Source organism: Heloderma suspectum, chromosome 10 (assembly GCF_057233095.1).
Source record: "Heloderma suspectum isolate Gila_16-S chromosome 10, 16-S_ref, whole genome shotgun sequence".
Lineage (NCBI taxonomy): Eukaryota > Metazoa > Chordata > Lepidosauria > Squamata > Helodermatidae > Heloderma > Heloderma suspectum.
This window is the reverse complement of record NC_139467.1, coordinates 9,743,401-9,771,003: the sequence shown is the minus strand read 5'-3', so window position 1 is coordinate 9,771,003 and position 27,603 is coordinate 9,743,401. Positions and strand designations below refer to the sequence as shown.

General features: G+C 51.3%; 1 protein-coding gene across 1 annotated transcript; it reads left to right on the top strand.

Moving 5' to 3' along the window:
- The first annotated feature begins 254 nt into the window (after nucleotides 1-254).
- On the top strand, nucleotides 255-27,603 carry BCL3 (BCL3 transcription coactivator). The gene is made up of 9 exons (XM_084815033.1): nucleotides 255-1,739; nucleotides 3,331-3,496; nucleotides 7,275-7,383; nucleotides 15,762-15,963; nucleotides 17,328-17,416; nucleotides 20,450-20,527; nucleotides 22,430-22,597; nucleotides 24,311-24,431; nucleotides 25,220-27,603. Exons 1-9 carry the CDS (start codon nucleotides 1,247-1,249, stop codon nucleotides 25,735-25,737), a joined length of 1,944 nt encoding a protein of 647 aa, XP_084671159.1. The 5' UTR covers nucleotides 255-1,246; the 3' UTR covers nucleotides 25,738-27,603.

The window sequence follows — 27,603 nt, the reverse complement described above, 5'->3', positions numbered from 1 at the left end:
AAAGTGTTAACCTCCCAGGAAAAAAGGGGCGGAGGGGTTGCCCTGCGAAGGCTGCGCAGCAGCACGGCCTCTTTTCTTCTCCGGCCGCTCCTCGCTGCGCGCAATCCAAACTCGGGGCCAAGGAAAGAGTTGGATGGATGTCTCTCGCAGACGCCCCTGGCCTCCTCGCCCTCCCCCTCTGGGGCGTTTCCGGCGGAGAGGGAAGAGTCCGGGAAAAGGGCCACTCAAGCGAGGCGCCGCCTCCAGCCAGCCTGGGAGCTGGCGATGCGCCCAGGGCGCACCTGGCACGGCTGGCAATGCGCCCTGGGCGCGCGGAACGGGGCTCCCTTCGCCACCCTCCTCCTGCGGCTGCCGGGGAAGAGAGGCGCAGGAGGGGCTGGCGGCCAGGAGTAGGAGGGGCTGGAGGCGGAACTCCCCTAGGGAGGGGAGGCTGGTAAGAGGCGTCTGTGAAAGTCCCTACTGTTCAGCTGAGCGGACGGGGAAGTCCCGGCTTCCTTCCTCCTCTACCGCGGAGGGTGGGCGAAGCGGGTGTCACCGCTACCACTCGGGATTCACTCGTGGGCGCCCACGGGGCACTGAGGTCGCTGCCGACCCACCCGGGACCGACGTGTTTTGCAGAGGACTTCTGCCGAGAAAGAAAGCAAGAAAGCAAAAGGATGACTTGGCAAAGGAAGCAACAAGGAGATCGGGCGGAATTGCACTGGTGACTCTCTTCTCAGGAGTACATTCAAGGGACCGGGGAGCCTGGGGGGCGGCGGTTGCGGCTCTCCTGCACACACACGCACCCCCGCTCTCTGCAGCTCTTGGAAAGGACGGGCCTGCCGGCTTCCCGAGAAGGGGATGACACCCCACCCGCTCTCCACACCCTGTGAGGACAGGACTCAGGTGTGATCACATGGCGCGTCTGTGCTGGTAACCGGGAGAGGATCGCCAAGAAATCGAAAGCGGCCCTGGGGTGCTCGGGCAGCCCGCGACACCGGTGCCCTTCTTCTCAGAAGCCGGGGGTCTTGGAGACCGCGTTGAAAGAGGAGGGGGGTTCCTTGGTGGGCGAATTCGGAGCCAGAAGGGGAAAGAGGCTGTGGTTTGCAGAGATGATGAGCTGATGGTGACGGCCCCCTGCCCTGTTTGCTCAGCACCAAGGAAAGCTGACCGGGTGGGCCACCCACACAGTGCTGGGGCTGCAGGAACCTGGAGAAAGTTCGGTCTGGTGGCCCATCCGCTTTGGTGACGAGGAGGAACCGGCACCATGGCAGGGGAGCTACCTGTGGACTTGAGAACCTGGCGGAAGGGCGGTGGCCCAGGCAGATGGGTCACGTCGGATGGAGAGGCTGCTGCTGCTGCTACCCCCTTTGGAAGAGAGCCGCCCGAGGGGGAGGTCTCTTTGGGCTCCAGGGGCCCACTGGCTCCCAGGCACAAGCCCTCCAGAGAGCCAGAGGGAGCGCCGAGTTCTGTCTGCCAGCTCGGCCCCGGGGCCCTCCTGCCAGGAATGCAGACCGCGGCTTCCCCCCAGGTGGGGCTGGAGGGGGAAAAGAAGGCGGAGACGTGCCTGCCCCTGCGGAAACGCCGCTACTGCGCCCCAGAGGGGGCAGGTGGGGACGCGCAGGGGCCGCTGGCCGGCAAGGTCCCCAAAACAGAGAGCGGCGAGGGGGAGACAGGACCCTGGGGCTCCCACTGCAATGGCTACTGCTCCCCTTGTATCCCGGTTAGCTATCCCAGATTGTCAGCTGCATATTATCCAGGTAAGGACTCCAGCACCCACCTGCCCACTGGGCGGGGCTTTATTTTCTTCCCCCCTTCCCTAATTTTCATTTGCACGCACGCACGCACACCCTTGTCGCTTTGGGAAGAACCCCAAAGCAATTCCCTGCCACCGTCCTTCCCAGCAACCACCTGGCACCCTTCACTTTTACAAAATTCCAGCCTTTAGGCCAGCCGCCCCCAATCTGATGCCCTCCAGATGTGTTGGACTGCACCTCCCATCATCCATGCTGGCTGGGGATGATGAGAGTTGTGATCCAACATCTGGCGGGTGCCAGGTTGGGGGAAGCTGATTTAGAGCACCCCTTTTTTTGATAGGAGGGCCCTGTTTACAAACCCCCTGGGGTTAGGAGGAGACCTTTGGCTCCCTGAAGGTAAAAAAAGAAAGAAAAAAAGTTGTCCAGCTGCAGGGGACAGGAAGAAGGAGCCCTTCAGCCAGGAGAAAATGATGCTGGCTGTGAGATACCACTGCAAGGCCGGGAGGGTGGATACCTGTGAAACTGGTAGATGGAAATGTTGATGGTTCTCACTTCTGCCCCAAAACTATTTAGGTGTCCGTAGCCAAGTTGCTATTTCCTCAACCCAGCCCCCTATCTGCAATGTGCTACTAGATGCTATCTTACCAGATGGTTATAAGTATTGAGACAGCATATGCAGAACACTGTCAGCATATAAGCGCACGCACGCACGCACACGCACACACACAATGTGCTATGTAAATGCGTTATGATTATGATGCTGTATTATCGAACCGACCAGCATGGTGCAAGATTCCAAATGCAGAGGACTCTGTCAGGCTTGAGTCTGGCCCAGTGATGTGGTGGACTGAAGCCCTTGCCTCAAGTGGGGGAACTGGAGAGCAGCAAGGTTTGTCAGAAATCATGCTGCCCATCAGACCCAAACTCTCCCAGTATTGTGACATCAGGAGCAGCGCCTGTAAGGCGGCTCTAGGTCTGCAAGCTTCTTCTAGCACGGGTGCTATCTTGACCAGCTTTTTTACCTCAGGTAGCAAAGAAGCCAAGGCTGGACCAAGTGACAAATAGGGCCTAACTCTAGCTGGAGGTGGAGCAGAAATTAATTTTGGAACAACATGGCCCAGGGCAGGTATTCTTGAACAAAGTACTTCTAAAGAAACATAGTTTCTTACCCTCCTTAACTGGCATGCTTTGAGCTTTCTTAGTATGGGTGCCCTTTAGGGAGGGTATTTTTAGACCACATCACCAGGAGCACCTGTATTTCTGGTTCTTCTGAGGTAGCACACCCCACAAATGTTCTTTCACAGCTTTTCAGTGTGACTTATCATTGGCTTCCTGAACTCCTCAGTCAACCTTCTCCAAGCCAGCGCCCTCTGGATGTGTTGGGCTACCACACCCATTATCCTCAGCAGGCTGTGCCTGATGGGTGCTGTAGCCCAACACATTTGGAGGGCATCAGATTGTGGAAGTCTGTCCAAGATTGATAAAGAGGAGTGAGAGTCTCAGATGCCTGGGTTCTTTGGGGTCAGCCTAGCTTCTCATCGCAACCTGTTCAGTTTTTCTCTCTGTCTTGTTTTCTCCCACCACCACATCTCAGGTCTGGCTGGCCCCTTCCTGAGCCCTGAGCTGTCTCCTCTTTTGCACCCCATGACCCCGCACCCATTGGTGGGGATCCCCACGTGCTACTCCCTGCATTGCCCGGTAGAGGCCCAGTTGGCCTTGGACATCGCCACGGCAACCAAGCAAGATGAAGACGGAGACACGTAAGAGGGGAAGTGTCTTTGGGTGGTGTGACTGAGAGAGAGGGAGAGAGCTGGAGGGGAAAAAGCCAGCACCTCTGTTCTAAGGTCCTGGAAGTATAGGGTTTTGGCAATTCTGAAAAGGGGTGTGTGTGTGTGAGTAGATTCCCATGGTCAAAAGGCAGTCTGTGCATGCTCAGAGGCCATTTTTATTTCTCCTTTCCCAAAGGTGAGAGTCTGCTGGCACTGAGGATAAGTCCTGGGCTACGTCCTGGGTGGAAACTGAGTCACGCACACCCCTAGCAAATACAGCCAGATATTAACCCGGCACAGAGCTGTGGATTAAAGAACAGGGTTGAGCGGCCCCATTTGGGGAAGCTGGGGAGTGGGAGGAAGAGGGATCATTGCCCCTACGTGCTGAATCGGGCCTGGTGTAATTATTCATCAGTAGTACCTGTATCTCTGGGCAGTTTGCTGGTTCTGAAGACTAAAGCTGCAGTGACACATTATTGCTGGCAAGCGCTGGTTCCTGGCCTGTGTTTGGCTAAGAGAGAGCAATTGCAGGGAGCAAGAGGCTGGGAAGGGCTGCTTTCCGCCTGAAGGGCTTCCTTCTGGTCTCGGAGCCTGGTGGTTGGGACGTGGCATGCCGGAGAAGGGCTGAGCCTTCTCTGGCCCATTGCTTCTTCTCTGGAAATGCCACAGCCAGTGACAGCCTCCGCCCCTCCTTGGATCCACATCACATACAGTTCCAGCCTCAGTGGGAACATTGCTGTAATCTGTTAAATGGGCCTATGCACTTGCTACCCATGGCAAGGGCACAAAATCTGCTCATTTAAGAAAGAGGGAGAGCGCGACTGTTATTATCCAGCATGGAGAGCGTTGCTGAAAAGAGGGAAATAATTGTAACAAACGCACTTAAAATACACTGGGCTGAATCCAGACTTGGTCATACTTGGAGAAGAGGCCCATTGGAATCCACCGGATATATGTGAGTCCCTGGCTCGCTTAAGTCCTATTGATTTCAGTGGGTCCCATCCAGGTTCGGGGCCAATGAAAAAGGAGCGTTTTCCTCCAAAGGATGCATAATTAATGCATGGAATTAATTACCGCCGTATGTGAGTGATGGCCACGCGTTTGGACCTCTTTTTAAAATAGAATCGACATGCTCACAGACAACTGGTCTATCCGTAGCTGCTGGCCATGAAAGCTAAGTGGAACCTCCCCTTTCAAGGGCAGTATACCAGCCACCAGAGACAAACACAGGGTGCCTATCGCTTCCACACCCCTCATGTGACCTTCCCTGCTGCCAGGGAAAAGCGTGGACTCAACGAGCCTTGAATCTCACCCAGTGAGCTCACTTTGACGTACTTCAGTGTGTTATTTTCTCTCCTTGCTTCCGCCCGGGGGCCATTTGGAGCAGAAAGCATTTCAGCTTCGCTTCTGTTGTCACTCTGAGAGCAGTTCCTGCTGCTCTTTAATCAGAGCCAACTTAAGCTGTGAGGGGAATCCCCTCTCTGCGCTGCCACTGAGCACTCCCCTCCCGCACACACATGCACACGCTCCCCGACCTGCTCCTCCCTGTCTGCTGTTTCCCCCTCAACGTCAGGCTTGGCAGTCCTGCCCCTTTACTGGAATGGGGCAAAGGGAAGATCTGAGCCGTTGCCTGGCCCTGCCGGCGGGAGGGAGAGAACCACAGGCTTCCTGGCCCCTTCCTCCCCACCCCCCTTGAGGCTTTCCATATCCACTGGAGTCCCAAATTAGGATCTTTCTGGAGCACTGCTCAGAAAGAAGCTCGCAACCTCCCGCTGGACCGTGTGAGGGAGCTCCGAGGAGAGGGGAGCTGTTGGCAAAGTGGCTCTTTGGGGACCCGGCTTTCACACTACAGGGAGGAAGTTGCAGCGCTGGGGGCTCCTGCGGTGAGACAGGACACAAAGGTTGCGGTGTTGCCGGCTGTTCTTACTGGAAGTCTGTGCCCTGGGAGCCCTTCCTTTGGCTGTGGGTTTGGCCCCGAGACGATATGGCAGTTTCGTTTTATTGTAAGCGGGGAGTCAGAACGTTTCTGTGAAGTCATATGGAGCTGGATGCAGCATTGATTGACTTGGGGGGGGGGCGGATTTGCAAATAGTTGTGGTGGGGTGGGGGGGACAAGAAAGCAGAACTGTGTCAAAGAGTGAAACAGGCTGCAACTAGGGGTTACCCCTTAATCTTCTTTACACCCCCCTCCTTGACTTCTGAAATAGTTGTTGTTGTTGTTGTTGTTGTTGTTACATTTATATCCCACCTTTTATCCTCGTGCAAGGAGACCAAGGCGACATACACCGTCTTCCTCCTCTCCATTTTACCCTCACAGCAACCCTGTGAGGTAGGGTAGGTGGAGAGGCAGTGACTGGCCCAAAGTCACCCAGTGAGCTTCATGGCAGGGTGGGGAGTAGAACCCGGGTCTCCTGAGGCCCAGCCCAACACTCCCACCACTACACCACCGTGGCTTCCATTATATGGAAGATAATCATTAGGAGGATGCGGATGAATGCTTTTGCGCACTGAAGGCACGTCGAAAGGGATCGCGAGGTTGCGTGAGCGCCTCAACACGAGGGGGGATCCTGCGCTACTCCATTGTGGGCGGGAGCACTATGCACCTATGTTGGTGCACCCCTTGGGTCCCTTCATGTGGCCAGCGTGGGTGTCGGGCGCAGTGGTGGGATGTAGAGCTTAGCCTCTACGACCCCCTCCCACATGCCTTTAATGTGTGGCAGGATTTGGCGGCTTTCCATTAGCCTGGTCCGCTTTTCAGCCTTGTTTTAAGGATTAGTATTTACATTGTACGTCCCACGTTTCTTCCATAATGGAGCCCGGGGCAGGGAGAGTGTCATGGGGTCCTTGGGCCGTCGCCCATCCAGGCACTGACCAGACCCAGACCTGCTTAGCTTCAGGAAGGTCGCCGTCTCCTGGCTAGGCCCTAAAACCGTGATCAGTTATGCATGTTCACTGCGTGAACAGAATGCTGGACTAGATGGTCCCTTGGTCTGACCTGGCAGGGCTCTCCTTATGTCCTCATGCAGTCCCTGTGCATAGCATGTTACCTTTGCAGGGTAACATCAGCACTCCAGAAATGAAATCCCTGAGTCAAGGCATTTGCAGGCTAAAATGTGGTAAGTGAGGGTGGGAGGGAAGGATAATCAAAAGAGAGGGGAGGGCAGAGGTTCCACAGATCACCTTGCCATGTCGCTGCCAGTGGCCACCCCCTCCTCTGCAGACCGCCCATGCCCTGTATGACCAGCACAAAGAAGCCCTCTCTTCCCCCTTCCTGCATGACCTCAGGGCAAACGGAAGAGAGCTTTTTCCTGCCTCTGCTTTGGGCTTTTGCGGAAGGCAGGGAAGGCAGCCAGGGCGCAAGACGAAGGCAGCGAGAGGGACACCCCCTCCCCTCTCTCCCAGTCCTCTGAATGCACCATAGGACTCCGAGGAAGGGGCTGCGGTGGATAGTGAGAGCCACAAATCTAGTCTAACTTGATTTTATCTGTATGCTGCCCTGAGATCTTAATGATATAGGGTGGGATACAAATGTTTTCAATAAATAAACAAAATAAAATACATAAGCCAGGTGGAAATGCATGGGCCTCCTCTGGAGACTCAAAGAGTAACAATGAATAAAAACTGTGAGAAAATGTACTCATGGAATTCCTTCTGGATTGGCCAAAGGCTGGCATCCAGAGTTTGTGAAGTGTTTGGAAGAGCTGGGGACGAGCTGCAGCTCCAGTCCGGAGAAGTCCCTCTTTGACTCCCTTTCTCTGCCCTTTTCTAGGCCCCTCCACATTGCCGTAGTCCAGGGGAATGTTCCAGTGGCCCAGCGTTTGGTTGCTCTCTTCCGTCAGGGACAGCGGGACCTGGACACCTTCAACAACCTGCGTCAGGTAGGCGCGTGGGACAGGGAGGGCCATTGCAGGGGATGCAGGCTTGAGGGCTGCAGGCCGGGCTGTTGGGAAGTGCTGCTCCGTGGCAGAAGTGATCTTCCTTCCCCGACTGATGGCGTCCTGTGGGACCCCGCTGAGGTGGCAGGAATCTCACAGGCAAGGCATGATAGTGATACCGCCTGCTGTTTGTCCCCTGCATCTGAGATTCAGAGCTATACTGCCACTGAATATGGACACTCCATTTAGCTATGATGTCCGAGTGGACTTGGAGGAAGGGCTGGCCCTACCATTAGGGAGAGTGAGGCCCCTGGTTTTAGGTGTTGTGAAAGGGCAGCAAATCACTGTATTTAATTTAGGACTATTCTATTTGTATTGCAGGAGGGGAGGGGAGGCACTTATGGGATTTTCTGCCCCAGGTGTCAAAGTAATTTGACTGGCTTTAGGTACTGTGCACTTTGTAGCAGGAAGGTGGGGGGCAACACCCACTGCTCTGCCTCAGGCAGCAAAATGTCTTGGGCCAGCTCTCCTTGGAAGGTTCCTCCGTCTGGATGTTCACAGCTTGAGGGCATGAATCCCCCTCTGACGCAAAGCCTGGCTGGCTTCTCCCAGGCGAGGTCCAGTGGGCACGGTATTGTCTGCATTGACTGCCAGTGACACTCCAGGGTTTCAGGCAGGGGGGCTTACCTGGAGACACTGGAGATTGAACCTGGGATCTTCCACATGCAAAGCGGGCTCTGTGCTGAGCTGCAGCCCTTCCCACTGCTCGTCGGATGGGAAAGTGGATTCTTAAGGTGTAGAGCCCCTGGAGAAAGCCGCTCGCTTTCCTCTTTTTAATCACATAAGACCATAAGAAGAGCCGTGCTGGATCAGACCAAGGGTCCATCTGGTTCAGCATTCTGTTCCCACAGTGGCCAACCAGCTGTCGACCGGGAACCTACAAGCAGGACACGAGTGCAACAGCACCCTCCTGCCCATGTCCCCCAGCAGCTGATGCACATAGGCCCACAGCCTCTGGTACTGGAGGTAGCACATAGCCATCAGGACTAGTAGCCATTGCATGGCAGGCTTTTACATCCCAGCGTGGCTCCAGGAGGGGATGAGGGGAGGAGAAAAAGAGATGATTTAAAAAATAAAAAGTAGCAGCTCCAATCGTTGGTGGTACAGGCAGACTGAGGACAATCCCTCCAGGCCAAGTGGCTTTCACACTCTGTTCTGGGGAAACCTGAGTTTCCCTGGAAGCTGGTCAGGCTTCCCTGAATGGTTGGCAATGGCAGATGAGCATCCCTGGGAGGTGGCTTGCACACAGCCATGGAGGAGTAGTGGGTGTGCTCCAAGGGGAGAAGAGAGGCCAGGATCTACCAGTAAACTGCCGGATGGTTTGCAGCAGATCAGCTAGGTTGACTTATTTCATGACAGCAGCAACACAAAGATGTGTTTCCCCCACCCCCCACCCCATTTCTAAATTAGGCCGTTACTCTCATCCAGTGGAGGCTGGTGACTCCGATGTCAGTGGGGAGGTGAATCCCTGCCAGGTTTCAGTCAGAACTCTGAAGGAGCTCTCCAAGGTGTTTAAGCTGAAACAGCTTGGAGAGCTCCTTTAGAGTTCTGATTGAAACCCGGAGCAGATTCATCGCCCCACTGACATCGGAGCCACCAGCCTCCTCTGCCCTTGTCATTCCCAGCCAGCATGGCCGTCTGGAGGGAGCTCACAGTTGGGGATAGCTGGTGTGTTAGTTTCCCTGATCTCTACTAACACAGATTCCTAGCCATGCGGCGTATATTCCAGTCATCCCAGTGGGGTGCAAGAGGCAACTGGCTCCATTTTGCATCCAGCTGAGCTGCCCCCCTCCCCCCCCACCAGCTATTCCTATTGTATCTAGCTCTGATTGGTGGACTTCAGGGATCTAGTACAATTGCATATTAGATCCCACAAGTCTGAAGTCTGCCTGTGCCTGTTCCAGGGTAGGCTTTTACTTCATACAGGGTAATGGCAAGGCCCGCTTTGGAAGGAACACACACTTTTCACTGCCTCCCAGAATCCTCTGCTACACATGGAGATGGTTCCATGGCAGAACACGCAGGGATCCATCAGCTGGCTCATTGCTGGGAAGAGAGTTCCATGAAGGCTGCAGTGCACGCTTGAAAATGGAGGTCAAACACACCAAAGCCCTTCAGCCTGTCCTCATAACTGAAGCTGTGTGCATCCTACAAATCTTGTCAAACACAGGGCGGTGGGGAGGGGAGAACCCAACTTTGAGCATTTGGAATTGAGCACAGAAATCAGCTTCCTAAGAATGGATTCTGTTCATTTTTTAAAAAAGCAAGTTTCTAGCCCTTATGGCTGAGAAGATAAGCTTAACTGTGTGCAGGCAATGCCTGAAGTCTCAGTGAGGGTAAGGCATTGGTACTACGCTTAGCTCCTTGCCTCTCCCCACAACGAGTGGAAGCAAACCAGGAGTGATGCAAAATAAGCAAACGTAGGCAAACGGGCTTCACTTCTATAATCCACAGCGGTTGCAGAATTCTGCTTTCTGCGCCGTGGAAGTTTGGTTTTAAAAACAAACCCGACACAAACGCGAAGTGTGAAGGCAGGCCCTTGCCAGAGCAGGGAGAGGTGAACTCGAGCAAGGTTTTCTCTCATCCCAGGAAGGAACGGCTCGCTTGAGCCATACGCAGCAACAGCAGAGGGACGGTCGGTGTTTTCAGAATTCCGAGTGGAGGGTGAGGGAGGGGGGATTGTGGCTTAGCAGCAGAACTTAACCCATTTGGTGGAGATGGGACTCTTGGGCCACAAGCCAGCCGAGGAAGCTCCCAAAGCCTGAGGCTCTTGGCAGGCAGTGACAGAGAGGAAGAAAGAGATGGGTTAATTCCCGGCAGCCACTTGGGCCTTCACCTCTCCCGCCCAAGGGACTTTCCCTCGCCCCAGCTGGCGGCAAGCCCCGGGCAACTTCCCCAATGCATTACTCAAGAGCGACTGCTCTCCCTGGTCACTGCTCTCCCTGACTCAGAACAGCAGGAGCGAGTGGTGCAAGGGGAGGAAACGGGGGTTGTTTGTTTATTTTGTGTTTGTGTCGTGCATTAGGGCAAGCCCCCACCAAGGCAGCACATCACACTGGGTCGTGGATTTGGGCAAGCCCCCACCAAGGCGGCTTACATCAACAACAAAATTGAAAACAAGACAGGCAAATGTTCTAAAAGCAGCATCAGATGGGAAACATATGTGGGGGGGGGCACAGTAACATCGGTAAAAAGCATGATAGAATTAACAAAAAGTCCTTCGGGTCGTGTATTTAAAGGCCACAAGATAGGAGCCCTGCAGAGTTCTCAGGGGAGGGAATTGCATGAGTGTGGGGCCACCGCTGAAAAGGCCCTGGAACCTACCAATCTTAGTGGTGGGCCACAAAGCAGGCCCCTTGTGGTCGACCTTTGGGGCTGGGAAGGTTCATACAGGGACAGGGCAGTGCGAATCGGCAAACCTCGACCTCGCCGATGTGCTCCAAGTTCCACCTTGAAGTTCATTCTGACTTGAGTCCATATCAGATTGCGGGCTCTGTGTTTTTTTTCTTTTTGCATGAAAATCTGTGTGTATTTTTGTGTGTGTTATTCCAAATGTACGCAACCATTGTGCGCATCCTTGAAATGTACGCATTCTTCCCCCATTGATTAAAGTATATTTGTGCACATTTTTCAAATATATGCAGCTTGTCGAATGCATTTTGGGGTGGGGGGAGGTCTGAAAATCACATTTCAAGCTTGGAAATGTATGGACTTTGACTGCAGATTGTGTCTGAATCTGTGTTCAGTTTGGAAGGTGCGAACTGGATAAATCCTGATTAAAAACGGACTGAAATGAATTTCTCATATATCCCTATGTGGGGATAGGTGGTCTTTCAAAGAATTTGGTCCCAAGCTGTTCAGGGCTTTAAAGGTTAGTATTACAAAGAGAGAGAGAGAGAGAGAGAGAGCGCATCAGGGCCTAGTGGCACAATATGTGTTCACATGGACACATCCCCAGCTTTGCCTGTGTAGCTTTCAAGCTGTTGCAGAAGCACTTTCACACCTTACATTCCTTCCTGCCAGTCTGTGACTGAGGACCAGGTATTTCATATCTATAAGACAAGACTTGGGCCTCACTCAGGCACTGGTAGACAGGTATCTAGGTTGCAAAGGTGTTTCCATAATAGGTAGAAAGCTGGAATTGTGTACTCATTTACTCCAAGGCAGGGGTGAGTAACATGTGTTATTACCTTCACCTTAAAAAGCTCACAGTGGCGGTGTTCAGTCTTTCGATAAACAAAGTAGCCCATCCTCTCGCTAGGGCTCAAGGCAAGTGATACTATTTTTCAAAAACTGGAGGGACGGAGGCAAAAGAATAAGATACTCTTCAAATGCCCTGGACCAAACCTCCCAATCGCTTTCGGCACCTGTTTAAGCCTGTCCCCTCCCATTCCTGCCATAAAGTCTGGCTGAAGAAGAATGACTTCTAAAAGACACTTGGGCCTGGCTTTGTAGGACCTCCAAAGGAAAGAACTATTTATAGGAACAATCCTTCTCTCTCTTTCTCTCTCTCTCTTTCTCTCTCTGGGTGCTTCCGGACAGACGGCTTCTGGCACTACCAATCAAAAAGCATAGTGCAGCTATTCCATCTTTTCCTCCATAATGGTTTTTTTCGGGGGAGGGAAAAAGACGGATGAAGCACTGAGAATATATGGGAGGGTTATGCATACAAGAAGACGTCTCTGCCGCCCCCCCCCCCCCCCAGTAAAATTCCATGCTTGGGTGATTGCAGGAAAAAAGACTTGTCTCGAGGCCTCCCCCCTCTCTCTAGAAGGCTCTTCTTTTGTGCCAGCATTTTTGGAGGCAGCAAAAAGCACCGTTCTGGGGTCAGGTTATCCTGATCATTGGAGCAAATTCTGTAGAATTGTTTGTGTTGTGTGAGTCAACCGGGGCAGGGGGAGTGTGTCCTGCCCTAGCATCAGGGCTGCGCTGCCCACGTCTCTCTTCTTGATGCTCACAACCTGTGCCTGACCTGTTGTCATTTCCTCATCTGTTTCTCATAAACCCTGATCTCGAACCAACCCCATCCCTTTCTGAGAAGCGTCTGATGACGTCCGCCCAGGCAGGTGCTGGTAGATGCGGTTTCTTCTGTGGGAATCAGCTGGGTTTCCTCGGTTAGCTGGGTGCGTAAGAGATGTTGAGCTTAAACCCCGCCTCCCCCCCCCCCAGCACTTGAGAGTCTTTCTGCACTTGTTCCTAGCCACAGATGTCACTGCAGCAGAGTGTGTGCGTGTTCAATTTTCTCTGCACTTGTTTGCCTGAAATTACCCAGAAATGACCTACAACAAGGCTGTAGGATTTCTCTCCACGCTCAGCGGCGCCCGCATGGGGATGCCTTCTGTCTCCCACCCACCCACCTGCCCCCAGCAGTAATTTAAATATGTATGTCCAACTGGGAGATCTAGTAGCGATCATAAGAAGATAATAATAGCAATAGGACTGATTATATGCATGCATATAAACAAAGATCAGGGGTGTTGGCTTGTGAGCCAAATCTGCCACACCCCTTTCCTCCAACTGCTACTTGTTTGGTGGTTTCCTGGTTTTTAGTTTTGCCCATTCTGAAAGGTTGAAATTTCAAGAGGTTGAAATGCCTCTTGAAAGACTTAGTTACTGGCTGTAACTAAGCTGTAAGCTAAAGTATGTTAGTATTGGGGTTGGGGGGTACCCATTTGGGCTCTGGCCATGCCCACCACTGCAATGCAGGTCCCGAGAGTTTTTCTGAAACTGGATTTGGCCCTCGAGCTGAAAGAGGTTTGGCACCCCTGATATATAGAAAGGGAGACAACAGAGAAAGGGAGAAGAAATAACCGGGGGAAATAGGTGTGCGCTTCAGTTTTCTGAACTGAAATTTAGAATACAAATCCTTATACTTGAATGTAATAGTACAGAAATATTACTGGATACCTGTCATGCCCCAACTGGAGAGGTCCTCCTCAGAGGAGGAGCTAGAGGCCCCAGAAGCCCAGGGCACCCCAGACCAGGGGCTGCCACCAGACCCACAGGAGCCTGAACCCTCAGGCCATCCCTGTCAGGAGAGAAGCAGAGGCTGAGCCACCCCCTGATCCCCAGGAACATCATCTCCTCAAGTGACAGGCCAGCAGGGCTCCTGTGCGAAGGAGTGCTCGCCTCCAGAAGAGGTCTCCTCAGGAGAAAGGGACTCTGCAGGAGTAGGCTCTGGGAAGGGACCTCTGATTGCTGCAGCTGAGCTCTGGGTGGGGCATGGCTGGCTGTGGGCTTAAAAGCCTTCACTGGAAAGCCAGTTGGTGGTGGAACAACTTGGTCCATCCAGCCTCTGCCGTGTGCCTTGTCTTCCGAATTGTGCCCTGCGCCTGATGCTCTGTTTCCTGACCTTTTGCACTGCTCAACGACCCTGCTTCTGGGCTGCCTGATGTACCTGACTGATTTACTGTGTTTGACTTCTTGCTTGTTGCCTTGACTACTCCTGCTGCTGCCTGACCCTTGTTGCCTGCCTGCCTGCCTGCCGGTGTTCTGACCTCTGCCTGGATTTTGAGCGCTCCCGCCTTAGCTTAAACCTCCTTGGACTGAAACCTGCGTGCTTGACCATTTGCTTGCCGACTTGACTGCTCTGTTGCCTCGCTCCCTGTACTCGCTTGCAAACAGCCAAGACTCGATCTAGAGCAGGACAATAACATGCTGGATAACGTACATAAAATACAGGATAACAACAAGAAGAGTGCCATTGGTCAGTGAAGATAGTTTTATTCCAGCATGTATCCATTTACCCCACAATCCTATGCGGATAGGCGGCCACCTCCAAACATGGAGGCGACCGCCTATCCAATGCATGGTGGGAGGAGTCTTCTCCTCCGCGCTCCAGCTGCCCTGCATTTGTTGCTAGATGATGACATTTTCAGCTGTCTGGCCACAGGACGTTGAAGCGGGGCGGAGGCCGGGTGATGCAGAGGAGGCGTCGTAGTGGCACTTCTACCCTCCTCGCCCTGGGAACGCCCCCTTCTGCCCCTCTCCGCGCTGCTGTTATGAGCACGGGGATGATCCACACCACTTATGAGGCAGCGAGGGAGGGGGCAGGGAGGCGGTTCTCTGGGGACCGACTTTGGAGCATGGGCTCCAAGATCAGTTCCTGGAAACCGACCAGTCCTATGGCCATCTAGCCGTTGTCTAGTGGCCATAGGATTGTGTCCTTCACTGACTTTTTCCTCTCTTACAAATACTGTCAATGGCTTCTGTTTACTTGTGGGTTTTTAAAATTTTCATTTTATTGTCTGTTTTTGTATTGACGGTCTTAACTGCATTTGTGAGTTCCAGTTGAGTGCACTTGTGGCATAGAGATGGGAGAGAACACCTTGTAATGAGTAACAAGAATAGAAACCTACCCTAATGTCCAATCACATGAATGTTAATTTACTTCTAAACCTGAAATATCGAATTAAAATCTGATAACAAATAGATATTGTTCAAAAGAATCCTTTCTTTCTTTTTAATGAAAAATTAACGCTTTGAGGAATCCAATTAATGTCCAGAGCTTTGTACTGGAAGCCTAATGGAATGATCCTGAACAGGTTTACTCCAAAGTAAATTGGACTGTATTAAATGGGGCATACCCTCTAGTTTGGCCTTCTCCCAACCTGGTGCCCTCCAGATCTGTTGGACTGCAGTTCCCATCATTCCCAGTCAACATGGGAATTGCAGTTCAACACATGTAGAGGGTGCCAGGTTGATGGAAGACTGGACTAGTTAGTGGCCTGGGTCACACGTAATGGGAAACCATGGTTTTTTGCTATACGAATGAGCTACAGCAGTCCTCACAGCCATTTTCTCCCCCCCCCCGCCCCCATCCCCTTTCCTCTTCTCTTTTGTATGCCAGAACGGGAGATCAGAAATTTCCTCTTCCAGTTTTAAGCTACTCACAGTTCTCCATGACATCCGAACAGAAGGAACTGTGGTTTGTTTAGACTATGGTTTGAAAATAAGGCAGGTTGTGAAACCAGGGTTTGATCCTGGATCATTCATGCTAACCAGAGTTTAAACAAGCCAGGGTTTCCCGAATTCAGACATTACAGGAGCAGTAGTAGTTACTTTCTGGTGCCCAAAAGAGAAGGAGAGGGGAGGGGTGAGCGTTTGAGCTCAAGGGCTGCCACAGTTCCTTCACATAGTAGGAAAACCTGGTTTCCCATTACATTTGGACCATTCCAATGGTTTAAGGTCTGCAGCCTCAGTCTATTACAGAGTAAGCCAGGAGCCTCAGCGATAGGACTTTGGCTGCTGTAAACATCCACATATACAATCCCCACCAGCGATCAATATTCAAGCGAAGTGTTTTGTCCCCCACCCCCCAGACTCCCCTGCACTTGGCAGTCATCACAGCCCAGCCAGCCCTGGTGAAGTTGCTGCTGTCCCATGGAGCATCGCCAATGGTGCTGGACCGGAACGGGCAGACCGCCCTGCATCTCGCCTGTGAACACACCAGCCTCCATTGCCTGCAGGAGCTGCTGGATGGAAGCCCTGCCCCACTCGATCTGGAGGCCCGCAATTTCGAGGGTGAGCACAGACGGGTCACAGAGGTGTCAGGCTGGTGCGGGGCAGCTCTCCCCAACACCTAGCACCCTCCAGATGTTTTGGATGACAGCTCCTATGAGTTATCGTCCCAAACATCTGGAGGGCACCAGGTTGGGGAAAGCCAGTGTGGGGGAAACGCATGCACGCACACGCCCCTCTCGGGTGAAGGGTGGTGGCTGTGATATCAGTGAGGCGGCTTCAGTCAGAACTAGGTGGAACTCTAAAGGAGCTATCCAAGGCATGGAGCCTCACCGCCTCCACCGTCTACATCTCCAGTGGAGTTAGGAGCTTTCGTTACTGTTCTTTACGCAACGCCATCAACCTCTGTGGTGCTTTTCAGCTTCAGCACGATAGACCTGTCCTTATCCCCTCTCCAGGAGCTTATACTTTAAAGCAGGATACGGCCCTCTAGATGTTTCTGGACTCTAATTCCCATGAGCTGCAACCAGCAAGGCCAGTGGTTGGGATGATGGGAATTGTAGTCCAACAACATTCAGAGGGTCACAGTTTTCCCACCCTTGATTTAAAGATTGACACCAGTGAGGATTAAACGGAGGGAAGGGGAGAAACAAAAGGTGACGAGGGCCCAAATATGAGCTTTGTTCCCCTCCACGTCACCCTGACTGTGGCTGCATCTACACTTGCAATAGGATAAAGTGGTAAAGTCCTGACATCATGTGGCTGTACCACTGCACGTTGCCGGTGAGTTACACTTTTAAAAAAATGTTCGATCACGTAAACAAACTACTCCCTGCAGACAGAAATGTAGCACATCAGGGAGGGAGGTTCTGGTCCAGCCCTATGCCAGGAACCTTTCACATTCAAAAATGTGGACCCACCACCTGCGAACTGATGCAGCCCGTTCAAGTCACCTCCTTTCCACCGAATTCTGGTGCAGTGTGCATGTCCAGCCTGTGCCAAGCCCTTCAGCAATGTTTGTGCTCCACGCTTCTGGCGCTTGTTCCTAAAACTGGCTATGCTGAGTAGGGCTGATGGGAGTTGTAGGCCACAGCATCTGGAGGTCCACAAGTTTGCCCACCTCTGAATTATACGATATGATATACAACATCTGAAGGGCCACAAATTTGCCCACTCCTGCTCTAGAGTAACACAGATGTTAATTTCAAACTGCTAATAACTACCTAGGTGAGCCTTCCCCAACCTGGTGCCCTCCTGTTGGCTGGGGTTGATAGAAGTTGTAGTCCATCACATCTGGAGGGCATTGGGTTGGGAAAGCCTGATGTAGAGTTTGTTTTATGATTGCCTGGTTGCTGGGCATCTCCCTGATAAACTCACAATGGTATTTCCATCCTTCAAGTGTCCCAATTCTCTCTCTCGCTGACCAGGTTTTACCTCACTCCACGTGGCTGTCGGAATCTCCAATCGTGACGTAGTTCTCAGTCTGCTGGAGCACGGGGCTGATGTAGATGCTGTGGTAAGTACAAGGTTCGAGAAGAAGCAAAGACTGTGTGCTTTGATGGAGCAGGGGGGGTGGAATCAAACTTCCCCAAGTGAAATTGAATTCTGCTGCCTAAGCAAACTGTAAATTTAAGCAAATGAGCACCTATTAGCATATCATTTATTTCTATAGCACCATGAGCATGTTCACAATGACTTACAAAGTGGACGAGAACAGGCTCCTGCCCCAAGGAACATGCAATCTAAAGCTCAGGGACATAGGGAGCTGCTTTATATTGAGTCAGACCATGGCTCCATCTAGCCCAGTACTGTTGACATGGACTAGTGGAGGCTTTCCAGGGTTTCAGGCAGGACTTTTGCATCTCTACCTGGAGAAGCTGGGGATTGACCTGGAACCTTCTGCGTGCTAAGCACCTGCTCTACCACTGTGCCAAAGCCCCTCCCATGGGATGTGGGTTAACGTCAGGGGATTTAAACATTCTGTCTGCGATGATGAACCTGAGCTCAGCGCAGGAGGAGGGAAATGGTGGCTGGGGTGAACATATGCTCAGGATGGAGACTACAGGGCTACACCCCAGGCTCAGTATTTTGAAGGAAGCAGGAGAAATGGCATGAAAAGGAGGAAGTTCTGTGCACAAAAGGCAGCAATGGAGGTGTCTGAAGAAGCAGGGGAGCTTCAGGTGACTGAGAACAGAGGGTTCTTTGCTTCTGCAAGCCGTGGAGGGGCAGTTGGCGATGCCGGGTGACCGCGTCTCCTCACCTGCTAGCCACCAGAAGTCCTGTTCAGGCTCCTTTCTGGTCTGTGAGGTCTCAACATTGTTCAAAGACTTTTGGCCCTGTGGGCGTGTCCCTCCACGAATGTTCATCTCCCATCAAGACCTGACCCGCTCATGTGAACGGCCCAGCGCAGGTTCATCGCCGCAGATGGAACGTTTCAACCCTCCGACATTAACTCGAATGCAGTGAGCTTCTGATTGGCAGAGGGGCGTCGGAGGGGCAGCCCACACATTCGGCTGTCCGTCAGCCAGTGCTGAGTGACCACGTTGTGAGCAAACATGTTGGAACCAGCCCTTCCCTCACAGCTTTTATTGTTGTTCATAAAGCGCCTCGAAGCACTAAGCACTGTACAAAAATTAAAAATAAAAAGGCCCTGCCCTGCCAGCTTGCAAACTAAAACAAGCAACAAAAAATATTGGTTCCCCCAAATGGCCACACCTCTTTCCCAGTTTTTGCACAGTTTTTCACCATTCAAAAAGGTTGAAATGCCTCTCCTAAGGCTTAGCTACTGGCATGAGGAGCTTTAAGCCAAAATATCTTTGGCATCTTTCCCTGCTCCTGTTGCCTTTGGCCGTGCCCCCCCAACTAGAATGTGGCCCCCGAAAGCTTATATGAAATGAAATTCAGCCCTCAACTGAAAGAGGTTCAGCACTCCCATTTTAAATGGGAGCTTCTGCTCTCCCGATTCTTAATCCGGTCCTTCTACTTCTGCAAGATTACAGAATATATAGATTTACTGCTCAAAGTTCTTTGTCTTTGCCCATGACTAGCAGAAGAAAAACACATTATGTGAAAAACACATTCTGTGAAAAACACATCTGCAAACTTGCGTGAAATTTATATACGGATATTGTTTTTTGTTTTATTTTAGTTGAATTTTATTGGTATGTTCTTGGGGTACAACAGGAGGTATAAGCATACAAATAAATGGCATACGCAGAAAAAAGAAGGCCTGTTCAGCCATGGCCACTAAAAATGTGCAGGGGGAAAATACCCAAGCCCCACCCCCAATGTTCCTGGGTTCATGGGTTCCTCTTCAGACCTTCGGGCATTTGGTGAAAGTTCTGGAGAGGGTTTCTAAGTGCGTTCAGCTGAACATACTTAGAAGCCTCCATGTGATCAGGAACTCTGCCTTATGGTCTCTACAGTTCTATAAAGCCCAATGTTCCTACTGTTCCTCTGTCTGTGTTTTTATTTTTCTTGTTAGTATCCTAGTTTCTTGCTTCCCCACCCCCAGAGATCAGAAAGAAGGAACTAGTTTCTTTTTCTGCTTAATTATCCCCTTTCCCTTTCTGAAACAAACTTCCCCAACTATTGTGAATCTTCCCCAATTTCATTCAGAAATTGCCTTACTTTCACCAAAAAGAAAGACAAGATTACATCTAAGTAACCTTATAATTCACCGGCATTTCACCACTCTTCCTTCTTAATTGTTCACAGCCATAATGAATTGCTTTGAGTCTTCCTTTCCACATTTCTTTCCACCCTTCATCAATGTACTTCATGTATTCAAGAAAGCGGTGGGATCAATTGCAATACTTTCAATCAATTATATCAATTTCAGCAAATATTTCCTATCCTTCTGTTTAACTTAATCAGAGGTTCAGCATAGGGGGTAGATAACCTGGTTCCCTTAATGTTTTGGACTACAACTTCCATATTCCCTGACCATTTATCATGTTGGCTGGGACTTATGGAAGTTATAGTCCAAAACATCTGGAGGGTGCCAGTTTGCCTATTCCTCCTCCTCCACCCCTCCCTCTTTCTCTTTTTTCTTCTTTCTTTCAGACACTTTAGCTAATCTTGGCTTATTTTGGTTCTCCATTTTCCTTCCTTATTTCCCATGTATATACACAAAATTAATCCGTTCTGTGGTCATAATCTTAGAAGTTGCCAGTTACAAGCTTTCCCTAATATTGTTAACGCTTGAGCTTGCTTCATGCACACTGCCTCACTGGGTAATGGGATAGTTTGAAGAACGGATGAATGGAGTAAAAACGATTCAGCAGACTTCCAGCAGGACACCTTTATATGCTTTATTATGGTTACAATTCAGGAGAAGACAGAAGTATTTGTGGGGAGAACGTCACATTTCATGGGATATGGAGATCCTGGAGAAAATTTAGTAATGTTCTGAGCCCACCACAATCACATGCGGCGGCCTCACCCAACTTGGTGCTCGCCAGAAGGGTTGCCTTGCAACTCCCATCATCCACAGTCAGTGTGGCCATAGATTTGGCTCTGATCTGACTTGTTGCACCCTCTTTTTCAGGATATTAAGAGTGGGCGATCCCCACTGCTTCATGCTGTGGAAAATAATAATCTAGAGATGGTGGAGCTGCTCCTGCAGGTAAGGATGTTCTTCCGCCTCACTCCTACCCATCATTCATGATCTTGGCTAGACTTGTGCACCCTTGTCAAGATCACCCCATGTTGAAAATGGGGGGACCCATACAAGGCGAATGCAGTGGCAGCATTTGCACATCACGCTAAACCAGGAGTAGGCCACAGATGTTATAGACTACAACCCCCATCAGCCCCAGGCAGCATGGCCAGTAGTGAGCAGTCATGGGAGTTGTAGTCCAAAACATCCAGAGGGTACCAGGTTGCCTACCCTGCACTAAACCATACTGTAGTGTGACGTAAATGAGTGGGACTGAGCTGCAGCGAGCCTCAGGCGCCCATACTCCCCGCTTCCCCTCTCCTCCTCCTCCCCCCTGCTTGGCTAGAGGGAGGGGTTCGCAAACTTAACCACAGCTTGCTGTGTCATCTGGGCCAATAAATCATGGTTAACGTTAACTATGGGCAATTGAAACAAGCCGGCTTCAGTAACTATAGTTTGATGTTTGCTTGCTTGTAACTAACCAGTGTAGTTACCACTGGTTAGAGCCAGTGGTAACCAGTGGTAACTAACCAGAGAGCCAGTGTAGTGTAGTGGTGAGAGTGACGGACTGGGAGCCGGGAGATCCGGGTTCTAGTCCCCACCTGGCCATGGAAGCTCACTGGGTGACTTTGGGCCAGTCACAGACTCTCAGCCCAACCTACCTCACAGGGTTGTTGTTGTGAGGATACAATGGTGAGGAGGAGGATAATGTAAGCCGCCTTGAGTTCCTTGCGAGAGGGAGAAAGGCGGGGTATAAATGCAATAAATAAATAAATAAATAAAAAACCATGGTTAATGTGAGCCACACTTTGTTGGTCTGAATGACACGACAAACCGCAGTTTTGTGAATTCTGAATTCCTCCCAGCTGCACCACCAGAGAGGGGGAAGGAGAAGCCCAAGAGCCCAAAGCTTTCTGTGACTCATTCCTGCTAATTCATGCCATGCTAAACGATCGTCTAGCATAGCTTTCCCCAATGTCATGCCTTCCAGATGTTTTGGATTGCAGCACCCATCAGCCCTGGCCAGCATGGTCAGGGGTGATAGGAGTTGTAATCAAAAACATCTGGGGGGCACCAGGTTGGAAAAGTCTGGTTTAGCTTGATGTTCAGATGCCTTACCCTCTGAGGGTAAAACTGCACATTACATTAATTCCATAGCATGTAGTTGAGCCTTATCTTCCTTTTTACTCTCGAGAAGGTGTGTGCAGCCCAATTCAGATCAGGACCACCATGCACCATGAGCCGCTGCTCCACAAACCAGTTGCTTCTCAAAATTCTCCACACCTGCACAGGGTTAAAAAGAAGAAGAAAATCCTCCATTGATGCCAGTTGAGGCTTTTCCCCCCTTTTTTTAACCCTCACATCAGGGGGTGGATTTTGGCACACAAATGGCTGGGCGGCGGGTTGGGGGGACGTTTAATCATCTCCTCCTGGTGTACTGTGGTCCCAGTCTGAATCAGGGCTGCACGCACCTACTCCAGAGTAAAAAGAAAGATCAGACTCAGCTTCAGGCTAGGTAATTTATATAAGGTGTAGTTGGACCTTGAGCTGCCATATACCCCAGCTTCAAGAACCCAGACCTCTGACGCAGGCATGTTCCTGAATCACAAGGGCTAGAATCTTTTCTTCTAACATTTTAAAATGGGAACTATGATGTTTCACAACTCTGAATTCAGCACTAGAGGGTCACCTTCTCCATGTGCTGAACTGCAGATAAACAAAGAGGCCTGTCTTTGAACTAACGTCGGCGCGTCCTGACTTTTTCTCGCCCAAGTGGATCCTTTGTCTCGTGATCTTTTCGGACAGAAGCATGGGGTGTTGTATCTCCCCAACCACTGTACAAATGTGTGTGTTTTCCCCACAATGCAGCACGGAGCCAACGTAAATGCCCAGTCGTACGGGGGCAACACGGCTCTCCATGCAGCCAGCGGCCGGGGCCTCTTGGACACCCTGCGGCTTCTGGTGCGCAGCGGGGCAGACGGCAGCCTCAAGAATTACCACAATGACACCCCCTTGATGGTGGCCAAGAATAAGAGGGTGAGAGGATTTGGAGAGAGAGACGGAAAGAGGAACATCATAAGGCCGCAGTTAGAGCTCGGTATTTAGTTCTGGGCACTGCAGCCCAAGAATAATAACACGTAATTTGTTATGCCATTTTCGGAGCATTCAGAGCATGCCACATCCATCATCCCAGGTGTCCCCAACCTTTTTAGGTCAGTAGGCACATTTGGAATTTTGAAAAGGTGTTGTGGGCTTTCTCACAAAATGGCTGTCATGGAGAGTGGTCACCCATTCATAGAAATGGCTGGAAACTCATTTTTCAGAAGGCAAAACCACTCTTTTGAACCCATATAAAGATAGTGCTGGGGAGTGGGGGCAGCCGTTTCCTGTGCAGCATGCCAGCCTCTTTTAAAATTAAAAAATCTTAAGAAACAGAAGAAAAATCAGGAGGGGCAGGAAGCTTGGCAGCCACCAAGAGCAACATCCATAGGCTCCCTGGTGCCCACTGGCCACACTTTGGAGACCCCAGCGTTATCCAGTGCCTCTGCAATGTCCGTTGGTGTTGCTTTCCCCACGTTGCAAGTGGGAAGGCTTTCTTTTTAAGCCAAGAATTTCAGAATGCTGAATCCTGTACTCAGTAATCCCCCTTTTTCTGTGTTCACACATCATAATCACAGGCCACCCGGAGCTCCGAGTTTTAGGGCAGGCCGAATGCTGAGATATAGTTTGCCAGATGGTGTGTGTACAAGGAAAGGCTAGCGGGATTAAGTAATGCATGCACCTGTCCATCCGTGCATGTATGTGTATATATTTAGCCTCGGCGAAAGATTATGAAAGGAATGTGGACAGGGACATCCGGAAAGATGAGACAAAACTTTTGCTCGCCCCGTGCACTGAGGACAGGAAGAGAATTCAGACTTTACGATTACAGGAACGTCATTTCAGGTTGAACTGGTTGAACAATATCCTTGAAGTGAACAGCAGTTCAGTGGTGTGCTAGTGGTGTTGCTCAGCTTCCAGTTAATTCTGGCAAGGCCTGCAACATCAGGTTTTCCTGGTGGATTGTTCCCTGTGTTCCTATATGAGTGCTTTCTTTGGGGGCAGCTGCCACCCAGGTCCTATTACTTTCCCTTAGGCGATTAGAATCAAGGGAGGGAGGATGTGATGAGCATCACCCCTTGAAAGTCAAGGTTCTAGATCATGCAGGGGGCCTGCACACGAGTCGAGCGAGCTCCCTGCGGCAAGCAGTTGTCCTCAAACTCATGGAAGGGAACGGTGGGGGATGGAGTTAGCACCCTTGTCCCTGCCCAACCTCTCTGTGCAGGGGACTGAGAACGCCTGAATAGAGCTTTAGGTTTTCCTCACCTGGCTGTCCTCTTGTCAGGCAAAGGATGGTCCTCACCAGTGGAAATTGGCGGCTCTGATGTCAGTGGGGCAGTGAATCCACTCCGGGTTTCTGTCAGAACTTCTGCACCTTGGACAGCTCCTTTAGAGTTCTGATTGGTTCTGACTGAAACCTGGAGCAGATTCACCTCCCCACTGACATCGGAGCCACCAGCCTCCAGTGGTCCTAACTTGAGGCATTTGTGACCTCTTGGCCTCCTCTGAATTCAGGGGGAGGATGTTTGCATTATGCTATGGGCACAGGGCGCCCCAGATTTGATCTTCAGAGCAAGCTGAGCTATTGGGGAACGGGAATTGCAAGCAGTCTCACATATGAAAGCCTCTCCTTGTCTCTCCAACCACCAGGTGATCGACATCCTGAGAGGGAAAGCTTCCCGCCCCGGACCGCCAGCTGACAACATCCGTGACGGGTCATCCCCAGCAACCAGCACCGCCAGTTCTCCTGGCATCCGGCCTGCCCATGCTGGTGAGTGAGCCCTCTCCGAGCAAGAGAGCGGCATCCATCTTGTTCTGCACCCCAGCAGCCAGCTCAGTCTGAATTAAGATGGTGCACATGAGGCAACAGATCCATGTGCATATGTCAAATTGGGGGAGGGGGAGATAGCACGGCAGGGGAAGAACTGGCTTCAGGGACTATCTCACATTTAGGGCCGCACCCTTTAATCTCAAGGTAAATCAACGAAACTTGTAGTTGATTAATTGGTGGGAGACCATTTTTTAAAAACTGCCCTCACCAGCCCTTGGCGGGAGAGCGAGTTAAGGACATACTTGCTTGGTGTGATTTTGGTTCTGGTGCGAGATTTGTAATAGCGACATTGGGTAGTATGTTAATGCTACGTAGAGTAGACCCATTGAAATGAATTGGACTTATGTTAGTTATGACTAAAATCCCATTCATTTTAACGGGTTTACTCTATGTAGGACTAACATTGGATACTACCCAGTGCCTTAATATTTTCTACCAAAATATAGTAGTGTTTAGTAAGTACCAAGTAATTTACTTATTTAAACTGATCTTGAGGCTGCCTTTCGGGATAGCACTCTTAATCTTACATTTCCTTCAGCACCTCAGAAAGGTATCTATGTTGAGGTTTTGGTAAGAGACAAATTTACTTCTGTTTATTTTAATCATTGAATGTATCCATCTTTAACCAATTAATCGTCAAGTAAAAGTTATTTCGGGCGCAAACATGCATAGGATTGCGCCCTGAATTGGTTGACAGCCTGACCCACGGTGCTTCTGCCTCCCTCCAGGTTTGCTCCGAGCTTCGCCTGACTCCTGCCCCACCACTCCCAGCCCAGCCCGGACCCCAAAGCCCCTCCGGGCAGCGCAATCCCCCAACTCCACCATCCAGAAACCAGACAGCATTATATCAACCAACGGGCCTTCAGCACCCGCCTCCTTACATGGAGTGAAACTGGAAAGGAGCCCAACTCCGCCCACGCTGGAGCAGCCAATGGGTTTCCCGGGGACAGCCACGTACTTCCTGCCAGTGGCTGAGAGCATGATAGACCCCGCCTTCCATCATGCTGCCCTCTACCCTTTTCCGACGTCCGGCCATAACCTCTCCTCCCATCACCTCCAGCTGCTTCCAATTGGTATGAACCATTCCGTCCTACCCCTGCCCCCAGCGTCCCTGGCCAATCGGATTCACCCGAGGGGCACGGAGATGGACCAATCGCGGACGCTACCGGACTCTGAGAACCCGCCAGCTACTGACCGTGAAGGGCAATGGCTCCATGGCCACGACAGCGGGCCTGGTAGTAGCTGACAGGAGGAGATTAAGGGACTCCCGTTGGCTTTCCGTAACTGGGAGACTTCCCAAGGAAGGCTGTGCTTCACAAGGCCGTAGGGCCAGGCAGAGTGCCAAGGATTTTAGACTTTGCTGCTATGGATTCCCGGCACGAATTCAGCACTTCTTGGCTGCTTTGGAATCCAGAATGCCCATGCCTCCTGTGGGCCTATGTTCCTACCCCATACCTTTGTGCATAGCAACACATGACAAGCCTGAGATGATGCTTCAGGCTGTGCTAAGCCAGGGGTATGCTGGTCTGCTTGATCCACCAACAGTCCCACCCCCACACACCCCATCTGCAGGTCCATCCTCTTCAGGTTTTGCTTCTTCTTAGGTCACTAGCTAGGGCAGGTTTTGTTTGGGGTGGGGGCACATTTCTAGGAAAGGAAATAGCAGCAGTGGAGCCCACGCGCACTCTCCTCCCCCCCTCAGCTCAGCACTAGCCGCGGCTGCTAGTGTGGTGAGCGGTTGTGGTGCTATGTCTCCCTCCAGTGGAGGGGTGTTGAATTGCACTCCTAGTAATCAAGTAGCACTATTGCCTGAGATAAACCAGCACTTTCGACGTGGGAAAATTCTTCCATGTTAAGAGCCAGGAGACACGTGTTTAACCCTTCTTCCTTCCCTCCCTCCCTCCCTCCCTCCCTCCCCGCCCCCCAGTATTGCCAGTCTTCCTACTGATTACAAAATAATAAATTTCAGGAAGTACAGTTGAATTGGTGTGTTGTTGCGGTGGGGTGGAGGACAAAAATGCCACGAGGTGTGTGGGGTGGGGGAAAAACTTGGGGATTTTCTGAAAGCTTGAGCAGGCCAAGAGGAATGTTGGGTACATTTGTAAGGATGGAAATTTCAGAAATTCCCAGGCAGATCCTCGTCATTAGAGGAAGTTGTAGAGGTGGAAATGATTAGTCAGCGGGGTGAGATGGTTAGAGGGGAGTATGAAGTGTAGCCTGCGGGGGGGGGGGGGGGGAGGTCCTAGCTAAGAGATCTGTGGTGTGTGGAACCTCCTCCTTCCGACCCAGCTTGGGAGTGACAGTTTTTTCTTAAAATCTCTCCCTTTGAAACCCGCCTCTTAAGCACAGGACAGTTTGTCATGCTTTCTGCTTGGGAACGGGGGGGGGGGGGCTCAGCGGTAGAGCACATGCTTTACATGAGAATGGTGGCAGGTTCGATCCCTGGCATCTCCAGACAGGGCTGGGACAGAAAGACTCCTGCCTGAAACCCGGGAGAGCAGCTGCCAGGCACCTTTCCCAAACCTGGTACCCTCCAGATGTTTGGGACTGCAATTACTAGCATCCCTGCCCATTGGCCATGCTGGTGCTGTAATGCAAAACATCTGGAAGGCACCACTCAGGGGCAATGGAGGCTGGTGGCTCCGATGTCAGTGGGGTGGAGAATCTGCTCCGGGTATCAGTCAGAACCAGTCCCAGAGCAGATGCACCAGGTCACCGGCATCAGAGGCACCAGCCTCCATTTTATAGGGGAAAGCTGTGTTAAAGCAGAGCCCCCAAGACCCAGTGGATACCAGGTTGAAGAAGGCTGGTGTGGATGATACTGCGCTAGATGGTCTGACTCAGTACAAGGTGGATTCCTATGTTCCACCTCACTATCATTGATATCAACCCTTCTACCCCCGCCCCCACCCCAGAACAGGAACTATGTCTCTGGTGTGTGTCCCCCAACTATGTCCCCCCCGCAATTTTCTTGCCAGACATTCTCTCTCTGCTTTTAAGGGGAACAATACTTGAAAAGTAGCACCCTCTAATCATTCCATGGTAGGAAACAGCGGATGGAGAGGGGTCTTTTTTTTTTTCTAATTTGTCAATAAAGTATTTTTCTACTTTC

Bases quoted from the DNA above. Each gene is read 5' to 3' on its own strand.
- BCL3 (XM_084815033.1), top strand. From the start codon at position 1,247: ATGGCAGGGGAGCTACCTGTGGACTTGAGAACCTGGCGGAAGGGCGGT. The intron at 1,740-3,330 runs GTAAGGACTCCA...ACCACATCTCAG, and splicing joins GTCAGCTGCATATTATCCAG to GTCTGGCTGGCCCCTTCCTG. The intron at 22,598-24,310 runs GTGAGAGGATTT...TCCAACCACCAG, and splicing joins TGGTGGCCAAGAATAAGAGG to GTGATCGACATCCTGAGAGG.